This window comes from Aquila chrysaetos, chromosome 7 (genome assembly GCF_900496995.4).
Source record: "Aquila chrysaetos chrysaetos chromosome 7, bAquChr1.4, whole genome shotgun sequence".
NCBI lineage: Eukaryota > Metazoa > Chordata > Aves > Accipitriformes > Accipitridae > Aquila > Aquila chrysaetos.
In genome coordinates, this window is record NC_044010.1 from 3,891,773 (window position 1) to 3,907,218 (window position 15,446).

At 51.4% G+C, this 15,446-nt stretch overlaps 1 protein-coding gene and 1 long non-coding RNA gene across 2 annotated transcripts in view; one reads left to right on the forward strand and one right to left on the reverse strand.

The window, feature by feature from the left end:
- LOC115343935 overlaps window positions 1-13,444 on the reverse strand; it is a 48,613-nt gene extending 35,169 nt beyond the window's left edge. The window contains exon 1 of the long non-coding RNA XR_003924337.1: window positions 13,356-13,444. This is a non-coding gene — a long non-coding RNA (uncharacterized LOC115343935). The remainder of the gene's footprint in view (window positions 1-13,355) is intronic.
- Window positions 1-15,446, forward strand: part of CASQ2 (calsequestrin 2) — a 34,372-nt gene that overhangs the window by 5,864 nt on the left and 13,062 nt on the right. The window contains exons 2-6 of the mRNA XM_030020523.2: window positions 8,540-8,624; window positions 10,092-10,192; window positions 12,418-12,529; window positions 13,906-13,979; window positions 14,444-14,574. Of these exons, the coding sequence (XP_029876383.1) occupies window positions 8,540-8,624; window positions 10,092-10,192; window positions 12,418-12,529; window positions 13,906-13,979; window positions 14,444-14,574 (503 nt within the window). The remainder of the gene's footprint in view (window positions 1-8,539; window positions 8,625-10,091; window positions 10,193-12,417; window positions 12,530-13,905; window positions 13,980-14,443; window positions 14,575-15,446) is intronic.

Here is a 15,446-nt window from a genome sequence, read left to right on the forward strand (position 1 = left end):
TGATGCAACACAGAAAAAAGATTTACAAGTTTAGGTCTGTGTAGTTTATCCCAGAAATTCATAGGAACCAGGAGACAAGATCCTCATTTATCCCCATCTCTAGGTAGAGTACAAATATAAATATAAACCCAAGTCTTTTCTTTAAGCATCCTTCTCTGTTTGTTTCACAGACTCAGATTTCCATCTTTTTCTTTGAAAATGGGCATGTTCATGAGACAGTGCCTCAACACAATTTCCTGGGCTGGGTAGACACATTATACAAGACATGTTCACTGAGTGTCACAGAAACTGTCAGGTCTCTGGGTATCTACAGAACAAATCCTCAGGGTGAGAGACGAGGCACACCTGGCTGGATAGGTATGCGCAGAAGCCTACAGTACAAGTGCCTTATACATACCTGTAATAAAAGAGGTGTTTTGGTTTCCATGGCTACTAAAGCAGTGGCTTCCAGTATAGATAAGTTAATGCAAAAATAAGGAAGGAAGGGAAAGAAAAGGAAAAAGTGTGCACTGATTAGTTTGCCCTTTGAGACCATGTAAGTAGGTCTCAATTCATCAACAGCCAGCAGAGCACTGATTTTTAGCAGTAGCACCTAGGAGGATTTCACTCACTCACATGCCAGTCACAAAAACAAGTTACAGAGAGCTCCCCATTTCACAGATGGGCACACTGACATCCAGGGATGAGTATGTGCTTTGGTCTTTCTGTATAACGGTGGCAGAAACAATTTCCAAGGCTGCTTTACCTGTTACTGCCCAGTTTCTTTCTTTGAAGTCCCTCCGTCAGTTCCCAGCAGTGAGTTTGGACTGGCTGCATGAGCAGCATCTAGCATAAACCCCCACTTTCAATGCTATACCGCTCTTTGAAAGGCACTTTCTCAGCAGCTAAAGTATGATCCGAGAGAGGTGGACTGACAGCAGTTCTCAGAGCAGAGACCAGCTGTAATCCCAGGGTCTAAAGCTGGTTTCATCTAGAGACCCAACTTTTATCCAAATGTCACCCAGAGACATGGCAGACCCCCGTGGGCTGGGGTTCACTTGCCGACACAGTGCGAGGACAAGGCTGCTTAGGCTTTGCTCTCTTGGCCCTGAAGTGAGGAGCTCTTCTCACTGTCCAGCTGTTGCAGACAACATCTGTATGTGCCATGCATGACCTTAAGCCACACGGAGACTCCTTCCGTGTCACTCCTCCCTTCAGAAACACAATTGGGGAAAAATGTTCGAAAGCCCATCCTCTTAGGTCTTGGCCATCCTGCCACGCTAGTCAGCTTCCCAAAAAAGTGCCAGCGAGGGTTCCAGTGCCCTCCTGCTGGGCTGGTTCCCAGGAGGCAGGGTCTCACTCTTGTATAATGAGGTGCCTTTGCCCCGTCCTGAGTGGGGGGGCCTCAAAAGGACTAGCTTGAGCTCACACTCGCCTACTCAGTGGACATGTGTGGAGTTTATAGTTATCATTTCATGTTCTCCGCCCCGGACTTTGACATTTCTCAGGAGCCTGCCCGCGGGCTGGGGCAGCTGTCGCTCTGCGAGGCAGAGGGGGCACGGTGGGCCATGCCGTGCTCGCCCACCATGACCTTACTCCAGAACTTGGTCTGCCAGTGCCCTTCATCTAAAACCAAACTAATCAAAACCTGTGACTGCCCTTCCTTCATGCCTAACTTTCATTTGTGGGGAGAATGTAAAGGGGATACGATAATTCTCTTTAAACACCCAAGAGGGAGAAGAGCTATTTAAGCATAAAGCCTAAGGACAAATGGGCTATGAATAAACCAAGTCTGGAAACTAGGAAGTCCCTAATCACCAGAGGAGGAAGACATCAAGGGGAGAACAGCCCAATGAGTTTTAAATGGACATTGACTAGGTTGTGACAGAGATTGAATGACATGGTCTCGGGTTTGATGACCAAGGATGTCCTTTTGCAGCCTCTGTCCCGAAATAACAGGCACCCAGGCAAGCAATCTATGGCCTAGGAAAAAAGTGACTTAGCAAGGTCCAAGTTTTCCTTTTTTATTTTCCTTTGCACATTGGGATTTACCTACATACATGAGAAAAAAACCTTGCCCGAGGAAATAGAACGAGCGGTGACAGTGAAGAACTGAATTCCCGGGGGGGGGGCCCGCAGAGCAGGCGTCCGCTCCTCCCCTCCCTGGCTCCCCGGGACGGCCAGTGCTCTCTCCTAAGCAGTGCTGATGGTGCTCATTCCTGCGCGCTCTCTGGCACAGCTTTGGCGAAGCTGCCGTACATGATACGTCCTTTTTCTGGGAACCCTGTGCGGCCCTGGCAGGAGACGGACCGCCGTCAGCTAGCAGACCTCTGACACCTCGAACCCTGCGCAAAGGGGGCTGTGTATTTTTAAAGCTTTCCTCAGTTCTTATTTCTCCCTGCTCACTCCTTGGGTAAAAGGCCTTTCTTGTCTCAAGGACCCCTCCATTCCCGCAGGGCCCCCCCTCGCTGATCTGTCCCGTGGATGCAGGGTGGGAGCTCCTGGCTCTCGCTTGCAGCATCCTGGAATCTCCAGGGTTTCAGAGGCACTGGCTTACACCCACTTCGCCAGAAACTCGAGAAATCTGGCTTGTTCCTGGGAGCTGGAGGCGTAGGAATGACATGGGCAATGGTCTGCGGAGGTGAACGGGCTGAATATCAAGCATGCTTCCCTCCTCCAGCGCCTACTGACAGGAGCCAGCTTGTGCCCTGCACGGGCTTCACGTCAGCATCCAGCTTTCGGTTTCAAAGCAGAATCTCTGAGGCCAGAAAGACAAGAAGGCAGTGATGGTGTCATTTTTGTCAATGACACCCCCCAGATTGCACCTCTGGTCTCTGTTTTCATAGAATCATAGAAACAATTTAGGTTGGAAAAGACCTTCAAGATCATCGAGTCCAATCATCACCCATGCCCACTAAACCATGTTACTAAACCATGTTATTGAGTAAAGTTTTGTCGAAGGGGAGCTCAGCAGGGCGGCCCCCAGGCACCGTCCCAGACCCCACAGCCTGGGTCAGCCCATGCACGCACCCACGCACGCCCCGGGCTGTCCTGGGTGCGCAAGCTGCCCGGCTGAGTTGGCAAAACGTCCGTGATGCAGAGCCAGCCAGGGCTGGCCAGGAGCAGCGGCAGGTGGCCCCCGCACCCACGGGTGCTCAGTGGCACGGGCATCGGCCCCCCCCCCCGTTAGCTTGTGGCTGGGGAGGCTGCGCTTTGGCTTACAGCTGGCTAAAATTAGGGATGCCCGGTGCAGATAAAAATACGGCCCTAACTATGCAAAACCTTTAAGGAGGCAGCCAAAGAGCACATCGTACGTCTGACCGGGCTGAGCGGCTGCACGGCAATTAAAGCCCCGGGGTGGCGTTCTTGGAGGGTTACCTGCGAAAGCCACCTCCGCGGGAGTGACCTTTGGGTGTTCCATATTTGGGGACTTGCCTTTTAGTCCAAGGAGCAATGACCCCCCTGGGAGGGCAGGTTCAGCAATAAACAGCCTCTCTGGGCAGCTCAGGTGGTGGAAAAGGGCAGGAAGGTGGGACTGGTCCCTGCTGCCAGCAGGGTGGTTTTTCTAGTGGCAGCGGCTCAGCAGGCTTCTGCCCCTTCTCCTTGGTCACTGTGATGCTTCAGGACCCCTAATTCACCAGCCTGAATTACGCAAGAACCCAAAACGTTACTAGTGGGGTATGCAAGGGGATGCTAGAGGAGACAGCGCAGTAATAGGAAGGAGAGATAACCCCCTCTGCTCTCCAACAAACTGCCCACCAGCTCGAACAACAGAGAAGTCAACCGTAGCGTGAAGGCATGAGTCCTGCATAAGGATTCAAAGCTTTTGGGGAAATACCCTAGACTTTTGCCGTCTCCTCCTGCTGGCTACAAAAATAAAAACCTAACATTTTGGGGTGTAAAATCATCATCATTACATCAACCAGGTTCTGACCATCAACATGAACTGCAGCTTTAGAGTAGGAGAAAAACAGCGGAGAAGTGTAGACTGCTTGAGGGACGTTCCCTCATCCTCTCCAGTTGCTCTCCTCCTTGCATTGCTTGAGTTTTGTACTTCCCCTGCTGCCAGCTAGGGAAACAGAAAGCTCCCCATGCTTAAGAGAAGTTTACTCATGACGGCTCTCGTAGAGACCCAAATGTCCCCAGCACCCTGCCTCCCAGCCTGAGCGGCTGAGGAAGATGAGCCTTACTGTCTGTAGGAGCTTCAGGCAGGTGCTAGAGAAATGGGAAGAAAATCCAGGCCAGCAAGCCGTAATGTCACGCCACTATGAAAACTGACCACGCTGAGACACCCACCCCTCCCACCCCCATTTGTAACCCTCTCTGCTGGATTTTGTCTGCCATTTAACAGCAAAACTGACACCAAATGCAAGGTTTGGCACAATCAGTGTTTGCAGCTGGAAGAGGAGTGTGGTCAGGCAGCCGGTGACGCTTCTGCTGCTCTATAACCTAGGATTTCAGAATGACCCTGTGGGACTTCTTAAATCTCCCAAAAGCTTCCCAGCATCACACCTAGGTTCAGATAGGTATAGTAGGTGTTAAGCTGAGATGTTCCTGCAGGGAGTTGTTTCTTTCCATCCCCATTATTCAGGTTGCCTGTAGCTATTGACACCATCCAAGATGAGGTGGTCCTTAAGCTTCACTTCGGGCTGGCACCTATTAAACATCTCAGAGTGCCATGCACTCGCTCACGCTTACCCAAATTTAAACATGGCTATTACCTGAGGGAAGCAGGAGAAAGGAGGGGTGCTCCCAAACTCACACTTCCTTTTCCCAAGGCTGCACAGGACACAGCTTGTGATCCTGTGGCTAGAAAGTGTGAATTGCAAAGGCTTCATGCACATGAGAGGAAGGCTGCAAAATGTGGATGGGATATGAGCTTACAAGCTACTGGGATCTTTGCTCACGCTCTCAGCCAGCTCTGCCTGCCCAAAGCTCCTGCTATGCCTCAAGGACTGCATGACCAGTTAGGTCCAATTCTTCCAGGGCAGTTTCTCTCCTCCATCTCCCCATGCAGCTGTTGAAGCTAAATTACTCGCTATAGAGGCTGACACAAAGACAAGGGCACTGGCTGGCCAAGACTTCAAGTGATATGAATTTAAAGGGAGGAGGAGGAGGAGGAGGAGGAGGAGGAGGGGCTGTGTTCTTATATTACAGCCACCTCTGTCCCAAGGTCCTGAGCCAAGAGGATTGTCAAGATTAGAAACATTATCTGTATTCAAATCCCACTAGCATTATGGAATCAGAAAATACTGTAAGGGGATATATAAATGCTTGATACTGTAATGAGCAGGGGGCAACTAGCCAAGCTGCTGTGCTTCTGGCATACTCTATATTTTGCTGCCTTATGGGGTTCAAAGATAGGTGTGGGAATACGTCCTCACCTAAGCACTGGTCAGACTCACCTGCTGCAGTGGAAAGCAGGGAAAGGAAGGGCAGGAGCAATGTCCAGCCCCTGCATAACTTGCCCTTGAAAAAGCCACCATAGGTCCTGACACCCTGCAAAGGTCTCCTGCCTCCAGGCGCTGCCACAGAGATCTCCCCAGAGTCTCATGTTGCATGAAGATTTCCCCGGTGCGAGACTCTGCGGACGGGCACAGGCTGTACCGCTCACCTCTTTATCTCACCAGCGTGAAAGTCCCAGCGAAGGAGGCCGGCTGCCCGCTTAGCTCTCAGCTCCGTCCCTGCAGGCGCAGGCTCACGCCGTACACACCTTCTCTACCAGGATGAGCCTCTTCAGAGGAACACCTCCAAACTGGGCTCGTACCCCCAGCACGTACACCTCCCAGAGACAGTCTCGCTAGACACGGTGACACCAGCCCTGCCACACCAACAGGCACACCTCCAGCATTACCGAGACCTTTTTTGCCTCCCGAGCCCTAACGAAGTGCGCACTCCCACAGTCTCACACAAAGAGGCTTTCATCCCATCACCCACGTTTTCTTGACACGTTTACTCTTTCCCAGCAAGCTCCCATGCTCACAGCTGCACCCACACCCCTCTGAAGAGCTACCTTGTGCGTGCTGACGTACAATACTCCCAATCAATGCTTCCTCTCTTGCAAACGCCCAACCGCTTGCCTGTAGCGGGTGTTGCAGCTTTTTCTGCACATTTCTGAGCTTCTTCAAACACCCCCAAGAGACCCTAACCATCTCCTGTGTGCAGGAGTCAAGAACTGTTGGGCTTAAACTGCCTTGACTTCGTCTGGCACATGGCTAACATAGCTGTAAGTGGGTAGCTAGATGAAGTATGGACTGGACTGGACATGACTGAAGTCTTCTTCCCTTGGGCTTTCTGTGTTTTACCTCTGATCAAAGCGCAGCCAGAGCCTCAAGCATAGACTCCGAGGAACTTCTTGCTGGTCTACGCAACTGCCGGCAAGTGGGGACATGCTGACAATGTCCCCGAAAGCTGATGATCCTACAGGCTCCATCTCTTTGTCCAGTAAGAGCAGATCCCCATAATGGGGAACAGAAAACAGCTTTTCTCACCGCTGCCAGCTTGCAGATGTCAAGGGAACTCACAAGAAGTGTCCGTCTCTCCCTGCATTATTGGGTACCAGTTGCTCTCAGGTGCTCTAACGTGGATGGCCGTGGCCTGCACCAGGAGGTGGGGTGCCAGACCGGTCAGACCAGTGCTCAGATGCCTTATCAATGGATGTGCAAACACGGACCGGTGCTCTGCCCCATTCAGGCGGCATCCATTGTAAGCTCAAGCCCTGAGCGTGCAGCCTCACCTTTATTTCAAAGCATTGCCAGAGAGCAAGGAAAGAGCAGTGAGATCACCTGTTTCCCGCATAACGCGAGCACCTCTTTTGCCTCACATGGTGGCATTTTCCCCTAAAGACAACAGGCTGGGTAGCCGCAGGGGGAACAAGGTTGCAGTGATGCTCTGGTGGTTGGTGGAGAATATGTCCTTCTGGAGGGCTTCGGGACAGGCCTGGGGACACCTATTTGGTGGAAAGGAGAACACAACCACGTTCTCCGTCGCTCCCCTTCGCCCAAGCAAGGTCCCTGAGTCCTGATCGCCAGGATGCCCACCATCATCCCCCCAGGATTTCGGGGAAGGGTTGGGCGCTGCCAGCATGGGGAGCTGGCCAGCCCCACGACGATGTGCAGGCAAGGGGGCTGCCCCACAGCTTTTGCTCCCCGACGCCTTTAATCGCCGCTCGCTCTCGCGGCGGCCGGGCGCAGGCGGAGGTTATTTATAGCGGGAGAGCCAAGGGGCCGGGCACCGCTGGGTGACATTCAAACCGGCTTTGAAGCTGGGGGAGGGTGCCAAAATGGGTCCTGGGAGAGGGTGGTCCTCATAAATCAGCCCGCCATCTCTCTGGCCATGGCTTTTCTTCTGCCCTCCTGCCGCCTCCTGCCACTGAGTGCAGGCAGCTGTCCCCTAATAGGGACATTCCCATCCCAGAGACCCTCGATCCCTCGTCCTCATCGTCCCCCAACATCCAGCAGGGTTGAGAGGGGGGGACGGCAAGAAGACCATCATCATCAGAGGCATTTGTGGAGAAGGGAGGGAAAGGGAGGAGGACGGGGCTCTTACAGCTGCTTGGTGGTCTCAGAGCATCATTACCGCCTTGTAGGGTCTCTGGTGTGCTTGTAGTGGGGCTCAGTCAGTCATCTGGTGAGTAAGTAGGCTCATTTCCCAGGGTCACTGCATCTCTACGGAGCCCATCTGGAATTCACAGGGTCTCACCCGGGGCCGCTCCCACCACGGGGCACTTGCAGAGCGTCTCTCCTTTCCTCACATATCTATTTTCACAAAACAGGCAGGAACTCGATATCTTCGAGAGGCCCCTTCATCAAAAATGGTGGAAACGGGGGGGCAATGGTTTTGCAAAACTCTGAGGAGTCAAACGCGAGCGTGGCTATGATTAGACTCATTTATTTAGGGAAAAGTGGGGACCAGGAACTGGGGGGTGACTGAAGCCTGGACAGGAGACATGACTTTGAGCATTTCATAGGAGAAGGGATCACTTTGCAAAGCCAGGAGTCCCTCTTCTTTATTTTGCTGGGAGCCTGCCTTGGCCACCGCAACACACGTATGAAGGAAACGTGATGCTGCAGTGCCCTGCATCCCCTCCAGTTTGCAGCCACTGCTGCCTGGCACCAAGCACTTCCAGAGTTAAAATGTCCATGGTGCCCACATGTCACGTTCCCCCGCAGGAGGCCACCGAGGCACAAAAGAGGAGGCAGCTTTTGCTTCGTGTCGGTAGCACAGGTCTTTCTCCCAGCCGTGGCCACTGCTTTGGTGTCCCCGATTCGGTCAGGAGCCCTCTCCCGATGCCGGGGTGTCAAACAGCATTTAACAGCACACGGCATCGCCAGCAAACTCGGTGCTGTGACACAGTGGGAAGAAACCCAACCCTTGTGACCTCTGGGCAGCGTTATCTCAGCGGGGAGGCAGCATGTGATGCGTCCCACCCATTGGTGCTGTCCGAAAGCGGAATATGGGTCACTTGTGTCTGTTGTGCCATGCTAGCAGGGCACGATGCCCTTTAGCCACCCTGTGGTGTTAATGCTGGTAACGTTGGGCTCTCTGGTTCCTCCCACAGCTGGCAGCTCAGGTCCTGGAGCCCAGGAGCATCGGCTTCGGGATGGTGGACTCCAAGAAGGACGCCAAACTTGCCAAAAAGTTAGGTGAGTGCCATATCTGATATCTCTGGAATAGCTTGAGAGAGTGCGGGAGTGACGCCCAGCAGCCAGCCCCATAGAGGACAGCCAAATCCTTGTCACCAGGATGGGGGGTGATGGTGGCAATTGCACACTGACCACCTGCCCACCCCAACATGGGCAGGATCAAGGCGGAGGGCAAGGATGAAAGGGATGAGACCCTTCCAGCAAAATCTTCTTGGCTGAGAGTGCCAAAACAAAACCAAACCAAGTGAAAAAGAAAGCCAATTCATAGCGATGATAGGGTGGAAGCTCCCAGCTTGCTGAGCAGAAACTGTAAATAGGTGCCATGGAGTAACTCCACGCTTTCCTACACAGAGACAGGTCTGACACAGCAGCGCAGAACCAAAACCTACCGGGAAATCACATAGGCCCCCAAATGTCACCAGCCCCATGGCAGGGTGATGACCCCTGGCCACTAATGGGGGAGCCACAGCCTTGCAATGGTTTTGCAATGGTGCCAACCCTTCTGACTTGCTCCCCAGAGCAGAAGAGGAAACCTGCTGTAAAGCTGAAAGGCTGCTGCGTTGCCCACCCCTGGAAACAGCTGCGTTCCAGGGGCTGGCAATCCCTTCATATTTTAGCCCACAAAGCAATATGAAAATACTATGACATATAAATACAACGGCACACAAATATACCGCTAGGCTTAAGGTCAGAGACTGTTTAAGCATACCAGACTGTATACCAGATTGTAATTTTCTTTCCTAAATGTGTGTGCTGGTGGAAGCTAAGCTAAAGCTGAGAGCTTCTGCCTCTGCAAAAAGGAACAAACTACCAACCACCTTGGCCTGGTGGTACCCTGCCATCATCCACTGTGGGAGCTCAGTGCTGCTGATTTTGGAGCCTCCAGCAAGATGCTGTGGCACCCAGTCCTCAGTCCAGTGATCTACCATTCAAATCTGCCAGCCTGCCATCTGCAGCATCTCTACCATAGGTTTCTAACCCTTTTGTCAAGGCTAGCTAAGCCTCAGAGACTTTGAAGCTCGCTTTGACTTTCAGGTCACTCTTTATGTTCACATAGTTCAGCCCTCTCTGGGCAGAGAACACAACCCACATCAAAATCCATTTTCCATCTCGTGACAGGTTGCTAAAATTTGGGATGTCAGGTAGAGCCCGGTATTATTTACTGCAAGAGAGATAGCCAAGCTGAAACAAGTTCCTGATACAGAATTTTTCCAGCTGAGGCCAAACTGTGACCTGAACGAAAAGTTCAACTTTTGGGAAGAAGCTAGCAAAAGTTCTGGCTGAGGTCTGTCCCTCATGCTGTGAAATATCAGTCAGGAGAACGCTAGGGTTATTTCTAGCTGGGCCAACATAGCGAATTGCGTTTTCGCAGGGGGTGTTGCTAGAACAAACAAGCAAGATACTCTGTAGTAAAAACGCTTTTAGTAACATGTTGACCACGTTATGTTTCTTGTCTCCTTCTTTCAGGCTTGGTTGAAGAGGGAAGCCTCTATGTCTTTAAGGAGGAGCGGTTGATTGAATTTGACGGGGAGCTGGCCACGGATGTCTTGGTGGAATTCCTCTTGGACGTAAGTACAGATAAGCTTAGAGCTAGATAAAGCCTCTCAGCGAAGACCTTGCAAATACTCACTTTGCTAAAAACCACGGGTTTATCTTTATTTGAAATTCCACCCCTGTTTGCTACACACTAGTAGAGATGACATTTGCCAGCTTCCCAAATACTTGTCTGGCCATGAGTTCCCAGGAAAGCTGGTACCTGTATATGCCACCAACCACTTATATCTTAAAGATGTTCTGCTCTCTTTCCTGTTTATGGAGTATTTGATTGGAAGCAAGCAACAATCCCACATAACTAAGTGCTAGTCACCCACCTCGGTTAGCAAGCTGGCGTGCAAACACTTTGCCATTTGCAAAATCCTTCACTCTTTTTTTTTTTTTCCAAAAAAGAAGATTTATTTAAAAAAAAAAAAAAATCCAAGAAGTAGCATTCTCATAGAGCAACTAAAAAGAGCACAATTCATTGAAAAAGGTATGTGCTGCAAACTATTTGCCCATTTCTAGACACAACTGCACAAACAACACAGTGTACTACTGCCTCTTCAGTGAACTTACCAGATTGCACTGCCATGAGTTAGAGAAGATCAAGGCCCCAGGACTTAGTGCTCTCGGGTCATTTTGTGCACGGGCACAACTGCGTACTCACCTTTGTGCCTAAATGCAAAAGAGAGGCTGACTCCCTCATCAACGTGTTGCACTTCTCTTTCTTTACATTTTATTCCTAGGAGAGGCAACAGCCCCAAAACCTGGTCTTTGCTTTGTAGTGAAAACATTTTGCAGCGGCTTGGCTTTCCTTGGAAATGAGGCTCCCTTGAGGAGCAGCCGTGCAATAATACAGATAAGGGAGGTAAGGCGAGCAGCGGAGCTGGCAGGGTTTGTTTCCCAGGGTGGCAGGTTGCCTAAACGGTCACCTGCGGTGCAGGAGTGCCGGTGGGACGAGGCACGGCCAGGGAAAAGAAACAGCTCCTTAGGACCTTAGCTCTCCTACGGCAGCGTCTGCGGCTGCGTGCATCAGGTATTGTGGCCAAAACACGCGCGAGTGGCTTCAGGGACAGGAATGGGCATCTGCCCTACCCGGGAGGGCCACGGATAGATGGAGCAGGACTTTGCTGTGACCCCGGCAGCGGTGGGATCCCTGGTTCCCACGGCTCAGGACACTATGGCAGCAGGGAGATGCACGCGCTGCTGTGGATGCAGCAGAGGCACAGCCTCATGCTGGAGCATCACTCGCAAGGGATGCGGCGTAAGGCGCCCTGTGAGTTTTTGCTTGCTGTGCTTTGTGGTGTGCCGCTGAAAAATCATCTTCTGCGAACAGAGGAAGAGAGCAAGGATTTCTGTTTGTGTGTTTTCCTCTCAAGAGGGAAAATACCCAGCAAAGCAGGGAAGTAAAAACAAACACATCTGTGGTGCCTCGGCAGCCTGATCTCAAAGGAAAACAAACCCAGAGGTTTTCTACTCCTCTCTAGGCTGTACAGTGGCCTGCCTGCATTTTTTTTTTTCTAGTGAAACTACGCCTGATTTACACCAGTATTGCTGGGGAAAATAATCAGACCAAATCTTTTCACCAGCCGTAGCTAGTTAAGAAAACAGAAACAAACTTTGGATCAACAACAGCCTGAAGCGGCAGATAGGTCTTCCAACTTCCTCATCAACACTGTGACATGTCCGGGGCCAAAGCATGGGTTCAACCCATTCTGCACAGGAGGATCAGCCAGGAAAATTCACATCCAGACTTTCCACTGCTCCAAAACACTGTTTGGCCACCCTCTAGCATGCTGGTTTTAATGTTTTCCAAAAGCAAGTTCTTTGCAATGATCTCTTCCAGCAAATGACACTTGAAAGCAAATATATCCAACATTCACAGGAGCTCACAGTCCCCATACCAGCCCCTTTCAACTGCTGTCCCTTCTTCTCAGCCTCTCTAAAGCCAGCTGCAATGGCTACCCCTTATGTCTCATCACAGGAGGTCCCTCAGCATCCATTTGGGTTACCCAGACCCCTCGCAGCTTCCCTCTTGATGCTTAAACCTATGCAGTGAACCTACTAATGGCTCCCTCTGAAGGTGACCTACATCTCTCGGTTCCTCACATTAAGGCAGAGAGCACTAAGTAGGGTTTCCAGCAGCAGAGAAATTGGGTGACCTCTTTCTCCCCACTTAGGCTGCTAGTGACATACCCTGCCAGGCACAGGTTGGTGCTGCATATCGTTGCATTATCAAATGCATTTGTCATGGCAGTTGCTAGAAGACCCTGTGGAGATCATAAACAACAAGCTGGAGCTTCAGGCCTTTGACCAAATTGACGAGGAAATCAAACTCATCGGCTACTTCAAAGGAGAAGACTCTGAACGTAAGATGAATATGATCCTTGCGGGGCTTGGAGCCTGGCTGGGGGCTCTGGGGGCCGGGCATTTGTCCTTCTGCATGAATGTTAAGGGTGTTAGGGGTATATGGCAGGCTGTGACAGTGCCAAAGTGCCAAAGAGGATGAGGTGGGGTCGCAGGCAAGTTCTATGCATGAGCCCATTCCTACACCAACAGCGGTGACCCTTCTGCAAGGTGTTTGCTGGCAAGAGAAGGGGACGATAATCCCGGGGCACCTGAAGTAAAGTAAGTCTAAGCTCCCCCTCTTATGAGCAGTGAGCCCGAAAGGTCAAAGAAAGAGGGAGGGAGGCAAAGGGAAAGAGGGGGACACACATTAAATACTAACTTGGCAAACGTACAGCAGCAGTAAGCAGGACACCTTAGGGCAGCCCAGCAGAGGCACTGACCTGTTTCTCCTCGCTTTACCCCAAGACTGAGAAGAGGCAGGTCCCACCCCCTGAGGGATGTGCAACTCAAGGACCATTCCAGGCAAAACCATCAGCTTTCACAAGTCTGGAGAAACCCTCGCAGGAGACTCTCTCCGGCAAGCCCCAGCAGTCTCCTCTGCCAGCACTGCTCTCCGGGCGGTGCTGACAGTGTGCACCCCACGCTTGCAAGGCTTACCTTTAGCAAAAAGACAGGTATTCTTACCTGAACAAGACACGTATCACCAGGTCTGATGCACCGCAACAGCCCTCCCACCTCTCCCTTCAGCTTTCTCACCCGCTCAAAATGGGCTGCAGGGCAGCTCGGGCAGGGCTGTGCCCCTAATGCTGTTCAGTAATAAGTATTTTGAAGAAAAGTGGGAAATACCTGTTGTAAAGAGCTCCCGCCAGGCTGAGAGCATCCTTCCTGACCCCAGCTGAGGACCTGATACCAGTAACAGTAAAAACGTACCTCGTTCCTGCCCCGTCCTCCCGCAGCAGGAGGAGCGTGCCTAATCACGCTTGGTGACTGTTTAGGCAATGGCAGCAATTATTAATGCTGGAACAACTCCATGTTATTTCCCAGGCTGAACTACTGCTTGTGCAAGAGGGCAGCTGTAAACACCCTTATCAACAGGCTGGAGTTTTAACCCTTGAACCTGCTTCACAGGGCTGCTGATTTCAGCCCCAGTTAAGCATGGCATGACGGGATCTGTAGTTTTTCCTGAGCACTGTGGGGCTGCACAACATGTGTCCTGTTCGCTCCACATGAAATGGTCCTTGTTTGTAAACCCTGGAAGGGTGGAAGAAACAGAGTGCCTTCATCTGATGTATTTTGCAATGATTTGTGTTTGTTCTTCCCTGGTGCCTTCTGTGCTGATCAGAGCATGGCCAGCTGAATGTGAAATCTTTTCTCCATTCCCCTTTTCTCCTTCCAGATTACAAGGCATTTGAAGAAGCCGCCGAACACTTCCAGCCGTACATCAAGTTCTTTGCCACCTTCGACAAAGGGGTGAGCATCCATGGACCTCTGTGAGATCTCACAGACTCCACCACCTGTTTTCCAGAAGCTCTGCGTGTTCCCAGATTTAATATCTGGCTCCAGCTTCTCGTTTTCAGTGTCCCTGTAATTTGCGGTATTGGTGTCCGCATTTGGATTTGGCCCTGGTGCAAGATAAAAGGCCATTTCTGCAGCGGGGAGGCAGGTCCTGATCTGGGTTTGGAAACCAGCCCCATTAGGTTTGCAGGACTTTGGCTCTGGCCTTGTTCTGCCCCAGTGCTTGAGACCAGTAGTGTAGAGAGCAGCAGTGGTTTTTTAACCAAGGAAAGATCCATTCATATTTAGTTGGCCACCCCTAAGAGTGCATGCTCTGAGAGAGAGCAAGCACCTTGACCTCAGCGCTGCTACTGGGAGAGACTGGGCAGGCAGAGAGGCACGTCAGGCTCCCTCACCTCTGACCATCTGCACTGCAACAGGTTGCCAAGAAGCTAGGGCTGAAGATGAACGAGGTGGACTTCTATGAACCGTTTATGGATGAGCCTGTTCACATCCCCGACAAGCCTTACACAGAAGAGGAGCTGGTTGAATTTGTGAAGGAGCACAAAAGGTACGTAGCGTACAGGACAAGCCTGGCCGTGGGAAGCAGGTAAGTGTCTGTCATCGCAGGCTTGCCCCTCTAGGGCATCCCTCTCAGAAAAAATTAGGATGATGACCGCCTTTTGGTGATTTGCTGACTCAGGTTTGAGATTTTTGGCTGGTCTTTTCCTACTCCCAGAGGTGCAAGTATCCGTGCCGCAATCAGAGCCCACCACCATGGGGCTGTGACGACACAGCTTCCCTCCTCTTCCTCCCTCGTCAGGCCACCCTCAAAGAGCAGGGAGGCTTGCAGGCAGCGGAGAGCAGAAACCTTGCCCTACTTGTCCATGCTTTTAATTTACGTCTGTACAGAAGACGATCTTCTCCAAGGCCTTTCAAGCCAAACTCAAATTCTGTCCAGTTCCCCAAAACAGCTTCACTAGTGGATATATCCCTCTCCTGATGTCAGATATGTCTGTAAGGCAGGCTCTGAGCTCAGACCAAGCTCGAAGGAACCGTAATGGACTAAAAGGCTCCTGCTGACCGCAGGCTCAGAGAGAAAGCCACTGCTGTTATGGCTGTGTTGGGCCTCATGTGGCGATGGTGCTGAGCACCTACAGTGTTTGATCGACTGAGCAGGAGCTGTGGATGCTCCATACTTTTTGCGATATCAGGTTTATTGCACAGTTGTTTAGGCACTCAGCTACCAACAGTCTGGAAGTGACCGGAAAGGCTGATCCTGTGTAAAAGCCCAGGGTTAAATATAAGGCCAGAACTACCTACGAGGTGCTGTATTTTTACACCCTTAAAAATACAGCTCAGTACAGTCGCACAGGCTATCTGCTGCTCCTGCAACTGCATTTCCCAGCAGATGTTCAAGGGACCAGAAAAGAGTTCAAGAAA